This window comes from Indicator indicator, chromosome 1, assembly GCF_027791375.1.
Source record: "Indicator indicator isolate 239-I01 chromosome 1, UM_Iind_1.1, whole genome shotgun sequence".
NCBI lineage: Eukaryota > Metazoa > Chordata > Aves > Piciformes > Indicatoridae > Indicator > Indicator indicator.
The window spans coordinates 103,882,223-103,900,394 of NC_072010.1; the positions used below are offsets into that span (position 1 = coordinate 103,882,223).

At 37.5% G+C, this 18,172-nt stretch overlaps 1 protein-coding gene across 1 annotated transcript in view; it reads right to left on the minus strand.

The window, feature by feature from the left end:
- Nucleotides 1-18,172, minus strand: part of ROBO2 (roundabout guidance receptor 2) — a 409,048-nt gene that overhangs the window by 72,234 nt on the left and 318,642 nt on the right. The window contains exons 10-14 of the mRNA XM_054392730.1: nucleotides 17,655-17,860; nucleotides 13,261-13,342; nucleotides 12,425-12,590; nucleotides 8,714-8,880; nucleotides 4,076-4,197 (exon numbers count right to left, since the gene is read on the minus strand). Coding sequence (XP_054248705.1) covers nucleotides 4,076-4,197; nucleotides 8,714-8,880; nucleotides 12,425-12,590; nucleotides 13,261-13,342; nucleotides 17,655-17,860 — 743 coding nt within the window. The remainder of the gene's footprint in view (nucleotides 1-4,075; nucleotides 4,198-8,713; nucleotides 8,881-12,424; nucleotides 12,591-13,260; nucleotides 13,343-17,654; nucleotides 17,861-18,172) is intronic.

An 18,172-nucleotide genomic window follows, 5' to 3' on the forward strand; every position in this document is an offset into this window, starting at 1 on the left:
GTTTCAAGCAAACCTGATAGTCTGCACCCCAAAGACATTTTGCAATATGCTCTCTAGTATGTAAATTTCTACTCCAAAATACTCTGCTCTCACGTCAACACCCACAGCAGTTCTCCATCTGGAAGCAACACTTTGCACACTGTGATGACCTCACTAGTACAGGCTCAGTAATCTGTGGAAATTCAAACAGCACTAGCATTTAGCTGTCCCACATTAACAAGGCAGAAGGTGATATACTGGAAGACTGTCTGAAGAACTTAAGTCTTAAAAGTTTCCATTGAAGTACATTCATTTAAAATGAATGTCAAATTAAAAGGCAGAGGTAAATAGATTATCTTTCTGTCTGGTAGCCTCCTAGAAGGCAGGTAGGATTTCAAATAAACACTGCTTTTGCCATAGTGGAGAACTGATTTTTATTCCTGCACGTGCCACAGCGTTCCTTTACAATGCTAGAAAGCATTTCACATTTGGTTACTAACAAAACTGTGCATTTAATGCCCAGTAAAGCTAGAAGTGCTGAACTGCAGCTGAGGTTAGCTTAAAAAAAATGCTTGGAGTACACTGTATGCTAGTTTTGATAAAAGTAAAAATAAATAATTTGATAATTAAAATTAGTCATTTGTAAACAGTGTGTATATCTGACTGCATAATCTAATCAGCAATAAATATCTCTGCATCCCATCTCTCCACATGTAAAGTTAGGACAATTACACATTTTTGTCATTCTGGTGTTAAATTCAGTATTATTTGTGAAGCACAAAAATGTTACAGCTGAGAGCATGACAGATAAGCAAGCACATGAGGCAAACTAACAATTTTATATTCAATGCAAGGTTTCAATGGTATGAATTTAATGAGAACTAGAAACACACAGTGAATAAAAAAGATAAAAAGAAACGTTGAATAGCTCCATAGAGAAGATATCCTATATATGACCATATAATTACAGTTACACTTTAATACTTATGCACAAGAGGAATAAATTTAAGTGTCAGTGAAAATCTAACATCTGGTATTCCTTTGCTTTTTTTTAATACTGACTTTGTAAGCCTGGCTTTCTTTTAAAACAGACAAAATACTTGTGCATAAGTATATGTATATTTAAAAATTAGAACACTGTAGCAGAGAGCTTATTATGAAATTTTAAATTCAATTTTGAAAATAAAGATAAAGTAACCCCCAAACAATCTCAGAAAGAAGGGATAAACAAGTGCTAATTTGCTGGGAATCAGGATGCCAGAGACTCAGTAATCAAGGACTTTCCTTGCCATTCAGTCTTTGAACTGCAGAAAGCTAACAAAAAGAATCTTACAACTCTCAGGGCACTTATGTCCTTTTGTATGACAGGTACACTATCTAACCATTTTATATTAATAGTGTGGGCTTTATTCTCTGGATAGCGTGATGTTTTTCCTAGAGACTATGGTTAATTAATTGGTTTTGTTCTTGTTGCTGGAAACTTTCTAATTAGCTGTTCCAGAGATCTTTTTTCTGTGTCTTTCTTCCTTGGGCAATTCCAAAATGACTCTACAGAGGCCTGTGTGCTTGCCAGGTGGCACAGGGTCATTGCTTTGAGGGACCTTTTCAATAAGCTGATATCCATAGCAACCGTAACAATTTACCTTTACTTTACCATCTTTTAGTCACTTGTTACTTGTTCAGTAGGGGCACCAAGAGACTCTTTTAGATAGATATACATGTATTTATATACACAGCCCTCCCCTATATATATAAGCACACACATAAATATGTGCAGATATGCATTTTGTTATAATATAATTACATTGATTTCATTGCATAAAACTGAGTACAGTTGATATTGGGGCTTCCTAATGCTAAATCAGCAGCAAGCTTATCAGAGAATCACAAAATGTTAAGGGTTGGAATGGACCTTGAAAGATCATCTAGTCCAACACCCCTACTCGAGCAGGATCATCTAGTATAGGTCACACGGGAACGCATCCAGGCAGATTTTGAATGTCTCCAGAGAAGGAGACACCACAAACTCTCTGGGCAGCCTGTTCCAGCATTTTGTCACCCTCACAGTGAAAAAGCTTTTCCTTATGTTTATGTGGAACCTCCCAGGCTTCAGCTTGCACCCACTGCTCTTTGTCCTATCATTGGACATCACTGAGATGAGCCTGGCTCTGTCCTCTTGACACTCACCCTTCATATATTTATAAACATGAATGAGGTCACCCCTCAGTTCCCTCTTCTCCAAACTGAAGAGACCAAGTTCCCTTGGCCTTAACTCATAAAGGAGATGTATCACTCCCTTAATTATCTTTGTGGCTCTGCACTGGACCCTTTCAAGCAGTTTCCTGTCCTTCTTGAACTGAGCGGCCCAGAACTGGACACAACATTCCAGACATGGCCTCAACAGGGCAGAGTAGAGGGCAAGGAGTACCTCTCCTGACCTACTAACCACACCCTTTCTAATACACCCCAGGATGTCACTGGCCTTCTCGGCCACAAGAGCACACTGCTGGCTCATGGTCATCCTTCTGTCCACCCCAGGTCCCTTTTTCCTACTCTGTTCTTCAACAGGTCAATCCCCAGCCTATACTGGTACGTGGGGCTGTTCTTTCCCAGATGCAAGACTCTTCACTTGCCCTTACACTTCATTAATTTTTCCCTGCCCAGCTCTCCAGCCTGTCTAGGTCTCACTTAATGGCAGCACAGCCTTCAGCTGTGTCAGCCACTCTTTCCAGTTTTGTGTCATCAGCAAACTTGTTGACAGTGCTCTCTGTTCCCTCATCCAGGCCATTAATACCTATGAAATTTTATTTCTGATAGCTGTTGCACCTAAGAAATGCCTTGAAAGAGCACTGCACAAATGTGATGACAATTGTTGGCTGCTAACATCCCAAGTGTCTAATCCCCTGACTCATTTGCTTGGGCAAAAGGGTTTTCTACAAAGATTAGTGAGCCTGGAATTATGTCCTGGAATTATGTAGAGTTATGTAGACAACATTTTTAGAAAGGCAAACTGTGTATTGACATCAATAATGGCAAAATGTGATGACACATCTTCTAAGAAAGACTAATTTGTGAGTTGTTTGTGTATTCTAACCTGCCCCCAACCATTGAAATCTGTCAGAACCAGGATGATGCATAACTCTCAATAAATATTACTGCAAGAACAACAGTAATCCTTATAATCCACAATCTATCACCACACTTATCTCATGCTGTACAATTCCCTGTATAGACTGACCTCTTTGCAATATTACATGTAGAAGAAAAAGCCTGAGTATTCTGAATATCCCTTTAGCAGAATTTAACCTATATAATATGACTGTTTCAGTGACAGGCAGTGCAATGCTATTTCCCTCACTCTTCCACCTATGGCTCTCCTTGCTCTAGGGGAGCTGCCCCAAGAGCAAAGGACCCCTTTCTGTTGTGCAATGCCCTGAGAACATTCTCCTTCTATGGTTATAAATCCTTTAGTTCACAACTCAGGAAGGAAAAAGTAGCATTTTGAAAGCCAAACACTATATCAGAAATTCTACCCAGTAGTTTGACCTCTCAAATAGCAGTATTGTTAACCACTGTCAAAAAAGATTCTGGTCTTCCATAATGAAAGGATGTCCACTGATTGTGGGTAAGGCTTATCCCAGAAAACCAGATGCTACACAGTGGATCAGGCATCAGCACCATGCACTTCTGACTTCACTACAAGTGCCCTATAGAAAAGCTATTTTAGCATTTTACAGTCACCAAATAATAGGGTGTTGTCAGAAGTCTCTATGCTTTGAAGTGCTTTTTCATACAGCATTTTCATGTTGATATTTAACTTTGATTATTTTTTGACAAGCATAGTAGGAGTCCACAGATCAATTGTCCTTTAGATTATGATGTTAAGTATATTCTTTCTATAATAATTTTCTAGTAAGACAGAAACCTCACTTTGAGCAGAACACCAAAGACATTGAACCTGCCTGACTTAGAAGACAAAAATTAAAAGACCATTTCATTACCACATATATGCCTGTATAATATTACTATACAAAAGTGCTCAGATTGGGGTCAATATGTTAAAGTGCTCTTAAGGTAATAACAACAGAAGCCTTACCGTCCAAGTGACTTGAACTGTGGTGGGTGTCAGCACAACAGGATTATGTAGTCGTACAATGACATCTCCCAGTTCTTTCTGCACTTGCCTGTGATCCACACCTTGTGCTGGTGGGCTGATATCTGCCAGGACAGGCACACATGGGAAAGCATTATTTTAATGAGGAGAATAATACATGGAATCAATAAGAATACAGTACTAGAGTTGAAATACAAATTCCAAACCATATCAAGTAATGCAACAAACTATTCACTTCTAGCTATATAGGAAATAATGAAATGTAAAGATGTCTAAATGAGTGTAGTACTGTTTTAAAACAATACAGTACTATAGTTGAAATACAAATTCCAAAGCACATCAAGTAATGCAACAAACTATTCACCTTTAGCTATATAGGAAATACTGAAATGTAAAGATGTCTAAATGAGTATTCAGGCTTGATGGCAAAGTTTTCTCAGATCTGGTAGGGGATGAGAGAGATGCACTATTCACTAGTTCCAAAATACTCAGATAATAATCATGTTGTCCAGATGTCTGGAACCAAATTGGTTAGTATAATTGAAGAAAATGAACAGGTTGGTTTGGTTTTTAATTAGGGCATACATGACATTAAGACATTATATGCTTCCAAACTTTCACTAAGCTTATTCACCCCACATACCATGCACCCAAGAAACCAAATACTAAAAATAACGTTTTTTCTTCTGCAAAGCAAATTTTTGCTTTACAGATACACATAATGAAACCTAGTGGAAACATTAAAAAAAATTAAGTTATGAAGCCAGATTTCTAGATTTCTTCTGATCTAATATAAGGCAAACAAAATCACACTACCAAAACAAATTTCTTTTTTAAGATTATGTCAAAGATGTGTGGAGACATTATTTCTTCTAGTCAAAATCTGAAGGAATATGACCACTTAGTATACATCTCTGGAGAACTGTGACTCCACCTCCAGTATTACATGTGGTCATTGGGTACTAGGTACCATATTTGGTTTAGAACATTGTGTTAGAGTGAGTGAAGCTATATTGCTTCTGCTAAGCAGGAACTGCAAATACAAAATATGTGTCAGAAAATGGAAAAGGAGATGTGCAATGTATCTTTCTAGTGTTAAGTTCCTGGAAATCATGGTTTTCTGTTACACTCCATCATAAGGAGTCTGTTATGCTACAGCTATCACCTAGCTAATGCATTGCCATAGTACTTCCTTTCCTTCCAACACAGAAATTAATGTATTTTCTGGGAGCCAGTGAAGTCTGGATCCCTTCAATGGCTCTTTGAAGGATCTTAGAATGCTATTCTTAGTCAATAGTTACAGATGACCTCACTATGCCAGTTTTCTATGTGGAGTGCATAATACACATACTGATCATTTTTATTGGAATTCAGCTGTAATTTTTCCAGAAGGGGATTTGGAACTCAAATTGTATTCTAAAAGACCCAATTTAATATGGTTATGTCTGTCGAGGCATCTAGAATTATGCTTGGTTTTCCCATTGGATTCATTAGCCAAAGACATTTTCCTTCTTTCTGGATCAACATCATGTCCTTGTGAAGCAAATACATACATAAAGGGAGATATATAGATAGATAGATAGATAGATGTGTGTGTGTGTGTGTATACATATAGATATAGATAAAGCTATAGATATAGAAACAGATATACATACATATTTTTGCAGCATGTGATTTTTATTATTTTACCTTCTAAATATTATTAAGAAGAAATAATAGTGCTCTAAAAACCGAAACATTAAAATAGAACAACTGAGTCTGAATTGCACACATCCAGATTTTGAAAGAAAAGAGTTTTCGATCATAAATATCTCAGCTTCATAATTTTGCATTGTTGTGGGTTCTGCACTACTAGCAAACAATATTTCCACAGGCTTCTACTGATATCCAAATGAAAACAGTTCCATGGATCTCCAGAGGGAATATAATCTAAATGTGGATGTCAGTGAAGGAGCTTGTCTAGCAAATCACACCTATTTAAAGTGACCAAGAAACAGAGAGATCTAATAAAATTAATTTGTAAGACAGCACTCAGATTTGTTTACAGGATGATAATTTGTACTACTATCCACAAAAATCTGTTTCTTGGTACCAAACACCTACAGATACTCATGGCTACATTTTAGGTTATGTTATTCTGTGGTATACAACCAACAAAGCACATATATTCCCCTCAGGAGAAAGGACATTTCTGCATAGTGTGTTTGTATGAACTGGATATTTGTCCAGAAGTGAGTGAATAATATGGGCTAATAACAGTAAAAAATTAATATAAAGATGTACATGTGGAATTCTGTTTCTGGTGTGTGCATATGCATATGTGATGCTCACAATACACTGTCTTGTCATGTAATTTCACATTAGTGTAAGACTCTCAGCAGAAAAGTAGTTATCTATCTATAAGGTTCTCATCAAGTACTGGAGTAACCAAACCATGACTCAGGCAAAACTGGCTCAAGAAGGTATATTCTGAGCACAGTTGAGAGGTCTCCAAAATCAAATTGGTTATATATTTTCTCTAACCTCTCTTTTAAGAGCTTCTGACAAACTTACTATGACTTGCTAGTATTCTAAATTCCATGGATACAATTACAGTTTCATTAAAGTGGAGGTGGGTTTTTTTGTTTGTTTGGGGTTTTTTCCTGTTTTGGCTTTTTTTTTTTTTTTTTTTTTTTTAATATACCATTGGTCTGTCCATAATCCAAACAAGAAATCAACTTCTTTCTTAGAGTAATTACTGACTTCTGTTTCCTTATCTGATGTAAGTCATCTGTGATAAACCTTTTTAAACTGCCTGTCTACTCGTAGTTCACTGGTGAAAATATGAGTAAAATCCTATTACTTGTATTTGCTATAGTTAATAGCAGGACATTAAGTGTTCAGTTATTAAAAGTGCCAGACACCTGTTGCAAATTTAGATTATATAGCACTGTTGTAACTGTTTTCTCTCTCAAAGACCACTCTGAATAGGCTTTTTACTGTGTGCCAGCTTTTTCTGTGAGCCTGAATTGAACTCAGGCATAATTAGAAATCACATCAAAACATTACATTAATTTCCACTTGATTTTATGATTTAATTCTATTAAACTGAAGGCTTGCAAGGAAGCTATAAATCCTGTACATGTCTCAGTGTGTTTGACTGCTAAACAGGTTCTGGAAATGGAAGCTGCAACACATGCTGTAGCTAATTAGAAGACATGTTTTTATTGAAATCAAATTGCTTGTCAGTATGTCAGATAAAAAGTATATACTTGACATTTAAATGCCAAACAAAGTTGTTTGGGTTTTTTTAACTAGGTGCTAAGTTATGCAGACTAAAAGGTTGGTGTAATGAAAATCGTGAGTCACTCTATAACAATGGTAGAGTAAAAAAAAGAACAAAACTTGTGATACTCTGGGTAGTCAAACCATGAAAACCCTGCTCAGCTCACTCCTTTAGCTTTGCAGAAAGCAGCTCTGTGTCATCAACAGAAATATTTAACAGAAATGACTGGTGTTTTGGGAAGATAGTTATTAAGGATAGATTTATTCAGGAACAGACTGGAATGAGAGAAGCCATAACCATCAGGTTATGTAATAAATATCACCCTACTTCTGTTGCTTTCTTTCTATCTAGGACCAGTAAAGGACCCAGACCACTTAGACATGGTGAAGGCTCATACAGGATGCAGTCTCCATGCACACTTCTGTAACTTTCATAAAGAGAAACACGAGGATCTCTTTCTAAATTAACTGTAAGATGATCTATTACTTTGGACTAAAAAAAAAAATATATTCTTTAAAAAAAATTAATTCATGTCAAAAAAAACCCAAAACAACAAACATCCCATGCTGTGACAATGTGGTGGGTTGAAAATACCACACACACACACATTAATTGGAAACTTGTTTGTGGCTGTTATATGGAGTTAGGTTTTGATGTAATGTGAATAGAATTCAGTAGTCAGTTTAATACAAATAGAGCATCACAGCTATCAAGTGTATCATCACACCATAAATGAGAGATTTCACTTCAGCCTTCCTTCTTGGTTTATGCAGTGGATTAATAGAAAAAAAATTAAAAACCATACTTAAATATTCAATCTTTTCTCAGAAAAAATCCAAAATATTCTTAGCCTTAACATGAATTTTCTGTCTAAACGTTAGACAAGATTAATCAATACATGACATATTTTGTGCAATTCTTTTGATTAAAACTAATGCTGAATGCACTGACTGTCAGAAGCACTTGTTACTAGAGTATATTTGTGTTATAATAATGAAGAAGAAGTAAGAACACAGAGAGATAAGATACTGAGGAAAGCATGATATTCAGAGCACTTGTCAGAAAAGCTTGGGTAACTTCAATTACTTTCAACAGAAATCAGACATCAAGGAGCACACCAGGTCTAAGTGAACCAAAAGGTCTACAATGTACAAAGGACTGAAAAGCTAAACTCTCTCTCCTAAGCTCCAGACTGACTACTTCTGACTACTTTTTATCATTACTGGTTAAGCTCAATACGTGACTCCTTCAAGTCAAAGTGCAGAAGCCAAGTATCCAGGCTGCCCTATTGGTCAACTTTCAGTTCCTTCTCTCTACTTAAGTTCAGGCATGTCAGCCTTAATAATTAGTATTACCTTGTGTTCTGACAGGATCTGACACAGGGCTGGGGTCACTCAGACCTTGTGAATTGATAGCTCTCACCATAAACAGGTAGATTGTATTGGGGCGCAGTACCCTCACAGTGTAGAGTGTGGTCTTCACATGGTTTGCCACCGTTTGCCAACTATTACTGACAGATTGACTGCAATGAGAAGAGGATTGAAGATTATAGACTAATGCAAGAGGAAAAATAACAAAACTAAAGGAGATACTTTTGTAACCCTCTATCAAGACTAAGAGCAACAAAAAGTAGTAAAAGCAGGGTAAAAATAAAAATACTTCTTTTCGCTAACTCAAATTGGAATAAAAAACCAAACCCAAAACCAATCAGGAAAGCTGTCAAAAGCATTTTTCCTGTCAAAAGAAGAAAAAGCTTTTGCTATCTCTCACAATAAATACCTGCAAAAGGAAAGTATGAAAGCTGTAAACCTGAATGGTAAATAGGCTCCTTTTAAACAGAACCCTTAGAAAAGAAAATCCTGTTAAAAGAATAATTTTCTATACTGCTAAGTAAACTATTGACTGCTAAATCAATACATTGTCATTGGAAGAGAAGTATTCTCCTTGAACTAAATCCATACTCAAAGTTATAAAAAGGTCTTCTGAAAACATGGCTGGCAATGAAGGAAGGCATATGAATCATTTTTCTGTTCCCACATTTTCCATTGGACATTATTAGATTACATTAGATACAATTAAATTATCAGATACAATTCACTGTATTAAGAGATTTCAACTGTTATTGTTAAAACAGCTTTTAATGAAAATATTTGGGGTTTGTAAAAGTTATTGATGGGATGCCATTAAAGCTCATCTAGGGTGAAATATCAAAAATGTTTCAAGAGGAAAATGCATTTTTTTGTTCTTTGTTGTAATAAATTAAAGGTTTTAATATAGTAAAAGGAAAAAGCAAATGGAAAGCTAGGAGTTTCGTGTTGTTTCACTTGTTTAACTGGCATAATGAACAAAGGATAACTTCCAGAACAAAATCAATAATTCACAGATTCACAGATTCCATCGAGTCAGAAGGTACCCTCAAAGGTCATCCTGTCCAACCCCACTGCAGTCAGCAGGGACACCTCCAACTAGATCAGGTTGTCCAGGGCCACATCAAGTTTGATCTTGAATGTCTCCAGGGATGAGGCTTCAACCACATCCCTGGGCAACCTGTTCCAGTATTTTACCACTCTCATTGTAAATAATTTCCTCCTTATGTCCAACATAAATCTACCCTGCTTCAGTTTAAAACCATTGCTGCATGCCCTATTGCTACAAGCCCTCCTAAACAATCCTTCTCCAGCCTTCCTGTAGGTCCCCTTCAGATACTGAAATGTAGTTATAAGGTCTCATTGGAGCCTTCTCTTCTCCAGGCTGATCAGCCTCAATTCTTTCAGCCTGTCTTCTTAGGAGAGGTGCTTCAGCCATCTGATCATCTTCATGGCCCTCCTTTGGGCCTGCTCCAGCAGATCCATGTCTCCCATGTCAGAGCTGGACACAGTACTCCCAATGAGCTCTCACCAGAGCAGGGGACAGAATCACCTCTCTTGATCTGCTGGCCACATTATTTTGACGCAGCCCAGGATGCAATTTGCCTTCTAGGCTGCAGGTGTGCATTGTTGGCTCAAGTCCTGCTTTTCATCCATCAGTATCTCCAAGTCCTTTTCTGCAGGGCTGCTTTCAATTTCATCATCCCCCAGTCTGTACTGATATCAAAGACTGATGCCCTGACAGAGGTGCAGGACCTTGCATTCTGAATTATTGAATGTTATGAGATTCTCCTCCAGCCTATCCAAGTCCCTCTGGATGGCATCCCATCCTTCAGTCTTATCAACAGCACCACTCTGTTTGGTATCATCTATAAACTTGCTGAGGCTGCACTCAATCTCACTGTCTATATCATTGATGAAGATATTGAACAGCACTGGTCTCTGTACAGAACGTTAACAACACCACTTGTCATGTGTCTTCATCTGGATATCAAGCCATTGACCATCCATGTGGTCATCCAACCAACTCCTTATCCACTGTCCTGTCCACTTATCAAATCCATATCTCTCCAGCTTAGAGAGAAGATGTTTTGGAGGATTGTGTCAAAGGCTTTACAAAAGTGCAGACAGATGACAACTGTTGGTCTTCTCTTGTCCATTGATGTAGTTACACCATCATAGAAAGAAATAGGTTGGTCAAGCAGGACTTAGAATCATAGAATCATAGAATCATAAAATCAATCAGGGTTGGAAGGGACCACAAGGATCATCTAGTTCCAACCCCCCTGCCATGGGCAGGGACACCTCACACTACATCAGGCTGGCCAGGGCCTCATCCAGCCTGGCCTTAAACACCTCCAAGGATGGGGCCTCAACCACCTCCCTGGACAACCCATTCCAGGCTCTCACCACTCTCATGGTGAAGAACTTCTTCCTCACATCCAGCCTGAATCTCCCCACTTCCAGCTTTATTCCATTCCCCCTAGTCCTGTCACTACCTGATAGCCTAAAAAGTTCCTCGCCAGCTTTCTTGTAGGCCCCCTTCAGATATTGAAAGGCCACAATAAGGTCACCTCGGAGCCTTCTCTTCTCCAGACTTGCCCTTGGTGAAGCAATGCTGGCTGTCTCAAATCATCTTGCTGTCCTCCTGTGCTTTAGTATAGCTTCTAGGAAGCTCTGTTCCATAATCTTCTTATGCTAGGAGGTCAGTAATTCCAGGGTCCTCTTTTATACCTTTTCTAAAAATGGGTGCAACGTTTCCCTTCTTCCAGTCTCCAGAGACTTGACTTGACTGCCAGGGTTTTTTCAAATATTAGGCACATACCATAATGTTCTTTGCATGTTACCATAGCAGGATGAGGCATTACCGTTATAACTTCTTAACTTCACATGCAAAGGCATTTTGACATTTTTTTTGCATGAATTTTAATTAATAGATGAATAAATTATTTGTCATCTGTTGAACATCTTGCTTGAAGAAAACATTTAAGAATGTGCACATTTTTAAATTGAAGCCTGTATTAGTGATACATGTGAGATGTATGGCCCATGCTTAAATGGACTTGCTGAACTAGAGCTTAGAGGAGTTCTTTGGTACCACGTATTAATAGCTGCTGTGTGGAAAGGAGCAGCTGGATTCTCTTCGGCCTCAGACTCCAGAATGAACCTTCAATTATCAATTCTAGTTTTAATCTGTCTAAAATAGTAAAACCCAGAAATTTGAAGTGCTTTGACTCTTTAATAGGTGCTGCTTTAAAAAGAATAAGAATTAAAGTATGCAGAAATGCTTCAGGATTATCGGTTTATTTTCAGATTATTTGCACCAAGATAATAAGGATAAGATTGGGCTACATGATTTAACCTGTGGTATTCCCACAGGAGACTCTTACTGATCATCAGTGCTAAGGGAAAAGTAACAAATAATGACAGCATTGTCCTCTTGCATTCCTGCCAATCTGAAGAAACAGTTAGATGCTTCTCTAATCAATCACAGAAAAAAAGTGATAAATTTAAAAAAAATCAATTTAAAATTTAAGAATCATTGCTTGCCATAAGACTTGAGTCTCTTAATGAACTCTTGAGTCTCTTAATGATTCATGCAGAGTCTGAAAGGATACCACAATACCAGGAGAACAGCTGGTACCAGGGTTTAAGCAAAATTAGAAAGGAAGGAGATTATGAGTGGAATAATTCACATACCTAAAAGCCTCAATGATATAAGCACTAGCTGGTATGCTTCCAGGGGTCCCTGGCTGCCAGGATAGGGTGACACTGTTCTTAGTAACATCAGTGACCTGAGGTTTGGATGGTGGCCCAGGGAGGTCATTCATATCATAATTTTTACTGAGTGTTGCTCCACCAGATTCTGTGAAGGGCAAATATAAAACAATTACATTTTATCCTTGATTGTATAAATTTAATCGAAGTAGAAGTTTAAAACAACAAACATGCCAAACATCTGCAAAAGTAGTATAACTAATGTTCTTAATCTGTGAAGAGCTAAATCAACAATTGCATTACCACATTTATTTTTGGTTGAAGAACTATCATTCCTTAGGTACATACTGAAAGAAAAAAACCTACAAAACACAAAAGGTTATGTAAAAAACCCCAACAGTATATTAACAAAAAAGCTCAGTTTTGCTTAAATTTACTTAAGATACCAAAATTTTGGTTACTAGAAGGATGAGAAAGTTCTTATCTTCAGATCAGCTTCAGTATTCCCAAATTTTGATAGGCCTCTGTGTTTTTCTTGCCCAAGTTTATTACTGGATGAATTCACAGTTTATTACTACTCCTGTTTAGAAGACTTACAGCATACCACTCTGACTGGAGACAAATACAAACTGATGCAGTGTTAATGGGCATTTAAAGATAACAAAAAAGAAACACCAGGCACTTAAAGGAACCCAGCATTCCCATCTAAAACTTCTCCAACTCAATCCCAGAATGTTTAGAAAATCTTATTTGATTCAGGCTGCTCTAATAATGCTCATTTTGTCCTAACTAAAAAACAGCCCCTGCATATTACTTACCTGTCACCTCCAGCACAGCACTCCAAGATGTCTCCCCACTAGAACTTGTAGCAACACAAGTGTAAGTCCCAGTATCAGACAGCTAAACATAAAAAAAAAGGAAACAAACAAAAAAAAACCAACAACAACAAAAAAACCAACAGTTAAGTCAGTTTTAACAACCTTATAGAACCAGCTGCCTGAGTTTACTCTAATTTTCTTTTCCTAAATGTTTCTGGATAAGAAGTGTTAGCCTACATTTTACACCAGACTAGAGGACACCAGGCACTTTCAAACAACCGTTTAATGGCAGATTACTTTTAGAGAATTATAGTAAGATGACTTGCATCTAATACTTTTCTAATTCTAAATTTGATACTGTTAATGGTACCACTACAGCATGGTAAGTCCTACAGAATGGATGTTTCAGACAGTGTGGATCTTTGTATTGGTTACAACAATTTCAGGTGAAATCAGGTAACAATATAACAACAATTTCCTTCCTAGTGGACAAAAACCTCACCATTCATTATCCCATGATGACAAAGAAATACAGTTTCCAGTGCCAGGAAGGCCATTACATCATCTTAGACTCCTATGACAGATGAAGTAATTTCTATAGAGGCCACCACACATACAAATACTGTTGCTGAAACTTAACAGTGGTTCTCTCTTCACAGACAAGTCCTCCAAAACATTTTCAAATATTGAAATTGCATTGGATCTTACACTCTGCTTACTTTTCTTCTCTTTCATATGGGATTTTGGGATTTTTCTTTCAGGCTTGCAAGACACTTTGGTAGCAAAAATAATAACTGAATTTATATAAAACTATTGTGATTCCCTTGACAGCTCATATATTTCAAATTTAATTGGGGAAACCATTTGGAAATAATATTGTCAATATCATTGCTGTAGAAATTGTTCTGCTGGAAAATTTGCCAAGTGTTTTGCTATTTTTTACTTAAAGATTCCTGAGACAGGTACTAAGTGATGACTACAGACATGCATGGAAACCAGCAACTTCACAAAGCACAAAATACATAGAGTACTATGAATAAAGAATGTTAATCTGCAGACAGAAGTAGGAGAGGGAACATGCTGACTCTTGTGATAAAGGAGAAGAATTATCTTCACTATCAGATGACTGAATGGAAATAGGACTGCATCCAAGAAACTTTATGGGACTTTAAGGAATTGTAATGGTTTTGCTGATAAACGCAGATTGGTCTTACAGCAAATGTGCTTATACCTCACTCTTCAAGAACATCAAGGCAAGTAAGTGAGATGCTTATTAGATTACTTGTTGATACATATTTTAATTGATTTTTAATTGTCATGTTTTAATTTTGTCAGTGCTTTCTTCAGATATTCTCTGCACTCTGCAAGTGTGCACTCTGCAAGTGTGCACTCTGCAAGTGCAGAGAAGGGCAACAAAGCTGGTGAAGGGCCTGGAGAATAAATCTGATGAAGGAGCTGGGGCTGTTTAGTTTAAAAAAGAGGAAGCTGATGTGAGACCTCAGCTGCTGTCTACAACTACCTGAAAGGATGTTGTGGAGAGGCTGGTGCTGGTCTCTTCTCACATGTAATTAGTGATAGAATAAGAGGGAATGGCCTCAAGCTGCAACTGGGTAGGTTTAGACTGGGTACACTGGACATTAGGAAAAAATTTTTCACAGAAGAGAGTGGTCAGGCATTAGAATGGGCTGCCCAGGCAGGTGGTTGAGTCGCCAACCTTGGATGTGTTTAAAGGTTGTTGGGATATGGTTTAGGGGTGAACCTTGTAGAGTAGGGTTATCAGTTGGACTTGGTGATCCTGAGGGTCTTTGCCAACTTGAATGTTTCTGTGATTCTGTGAGTTGCAGTGTACCTTTCTTAGGGTCTGGAAGAAACTGATTAAAGCCAGTTCAACTGTCAGAATAAACATAACTTGCGTTTTGGGAGACGGCTCAGAGACTCAACATACAGAAGTACAGGTAAGGAAAGGAGACTCTTGAAGGAAGACAGACTTTCCAGAGGAGACGGTGTTTTACTTTGCTTCTTCAGAGCTTTTACTAAACATATAGTTCTTCATTATGTGATAATGGAGAGTATTTCTCAAGGCTATGGTTCTCAACTTCATTTGTGTACTACCATGACAGATGGTGTATGCCATACTCAATGAGGTATGTGGAATACACAACAGTAAGTTGCAGCAGGCAAATACAACGTACAAAGTAAGCTGGAGATATGTTGCCTCTTGCAAGTTATAGTAAATTATTTAACTTCCAGACCGAGGATGGATTAGATATGGACAAAGTGTACTGTCAAGTTACATATTTTTTTTTTGTGATATGGGAAAAATAACAGGAGGAGAATAAAAAATCTTTGCTGTCTAGTAAAATAAGTAGTTTTCTTCCTTAGCTAAGGCAGGTGTCTAAATCTGGTGTCATACACCTCTACAAAGCAGAAGAGAATTTTCCATCAGTGTTGACCCGTCTGAAACAGTGCTGTGTGATGCATATGAGTTTTCAGATTACTTCTTCAGAGCGACTGGGAAGAAAAATCACTAAGTTCATGTTTATGTCCATGGCCCATGGTTCACTGTGACTGCTGCAGATTTCTGAATAATTTGATTTACACACAGAGTTCCATAGCAGAAGAAGATGGTCTCAAAGATTTAAATAGCAGTGGCTCATCTTTATGGATATCTTGAAATCTTTTATGACTTCAATAGTGGTCATTATTTGCAAGGGGAGGAGAAGGCTGCTGACATGACATATTAATTTGTTTTGAACCTGAGTATATAAGTACACTTGGACATATTTTGTAGCCATTCTATTATTAGGAAGCATTGCTACTTCTTGCTCAGGTAGACCTGAGCAAAAAGTTAAACATTCCAGATTTAAATCCATAATTAATTCATAAAAATTGCCAGGCATGGAAGAAATCTGTTTTTATGGTTGTGTGTGGTTTTTCTTCTTAAATCTGAGTCAAACAGTGCACATTACTGCAATTAAGGGCCTTAGGAAAAAAACGTGTTTCTGAGCCTTTAAAGAAAATTGGTTACTAGTGAATGAGCCACTTACAGATCAATAAAAGCCTCATGTCTTTCAAAACTGCACTCACTACTCACATTGTTTTCTTCTTCCCTTGCAGGCAATTTTTTTCCCTTTTGTTTACAGACCTTGTGACTCCAGCACTGAGATTAATGCACTGGCATGATTCAGAACCAATTTCATTGTTTGCATAGCTGCATGCAGATAGGTATCCCAGGAGCTCCTGCCTCATGGACACTCCACAGAAGGCCATCATCAATGTCTGAAAGTTTGTTTGAAATCACTAAGCTTCCACCTTTAATTGCTGCATTCTAACACTACTGGGGAATCTTGACTATTCAAGCGCACTCTTTAATCCATCTCTACAGGAAAAATGCATTAACCTTCATGGCCTAAACCTGCCTTCAGTCCAGGGAGGAAGGATAAATTGTTTACTCAAGGAAAGCTAGCATAAATTTTTTAATAAATTCCATTTTGTTCCAAGAAGTTAACAATTCATCTATGATCATGAAATTAAATGGGTTTTGAAATTGTCTATAAGCTCTCAACAAATAATTACATTTACTTATTATTTTTCCATACCCATTCCTGTACACACACAAACAAATACACATTTATTACCTTTGAACAGGGCAAAATTAAAGCCCAAACAAAAGCAGTGATACAATACTTATCAACAAAATCTGCTATTTGAAATACTATACAATTTCTCTATACTTTTAAAATATATAATCTTCTGTCAAAATGTAAATACTACGGTAAGTATTTTATTTTGAACAGAAATCTCTCTGAATAAGACTGCATGTATGTTACAGTACTAGTTGTCTTCTCCCATCTGCAGCCTAATGGAGTATCTCCAGCAAGTGTAACATTGGAATAAATCAGGCAGATCAAGATTGCCAAGATTCATTGATGGAGAAAGCACTCAGCCAAACCCTGATGAACTCCAGAATCGCTTGCTAGCACAATAGCTCCCTGGAAAATTATGGTCAGGCGTTGAAAATCAGCTGCTCTAAGTTTTAACAGAGACAACAGGCCAATGGCTTCTTGGTAAGACCAACCAAAAACACATGGAAGGCTTGTCATTTTATACATCTATCTGCTCTAAGCTTGTGTGTTTTGTTGCAACACACGATTTTAAATATAAATTCTATTTTTAGGGAACTCTAATAGAAACATCTGATGTTAGTTTGATGCTTTTCCCTCCCTCAGTATCAAAGAATGAAATAGGACATGGACTTGGTGAAAAGTTTATAGAAAAGAGACAAATAAATTTTGAAGACAACAGATGGTAAGACAGGGAGCTGCTTCAGATGTCCAGATGTGCCACCAACAGCTCCAGACTATTCTTGCACCACTTGTTTTATCACTACTCACCCGCAGAGTTTTAATCTGAAGCGTTCCCTGATCTTGTATGGATGTTCGAGGGTCTCTGCCCAGGAAGGTGAATCCTTCTTTTAACCAGCTGATGACAGGAAAGGGGTCGCCGGTTGCCTTGCACTTCAGCAAAGCTGTCCCATCCACTGCCAGTGTCTGATTGACTGGTCCCTGGAGGATGATGGGTGGAGGCCTATCTGTCAAGACTAAACAGCGACATATGCATTGGCATCCACTCCTTTAATGATCCTCTGCTTCAGTTAGTCCTTTCCTTCGCACAGTATCAACAGAATGGATAAAGTCAGCCTCTATAAGGCTAAAAACATTACTTTTGCAAGAGTCACAGGTAGATGTTAACAATTAATTGGTATATTTGAAAAGTATTTTTGCATCATCACACTCATTTGAGTAAGACAGGATAAAAATGAAGACCTTGATCCAGAGAAAAACTGAAGCAGATCTTTTATTTTTTCCAGTTTAGGCAAGCACTTAAAGAATGTGTTTAATATCACATTAAC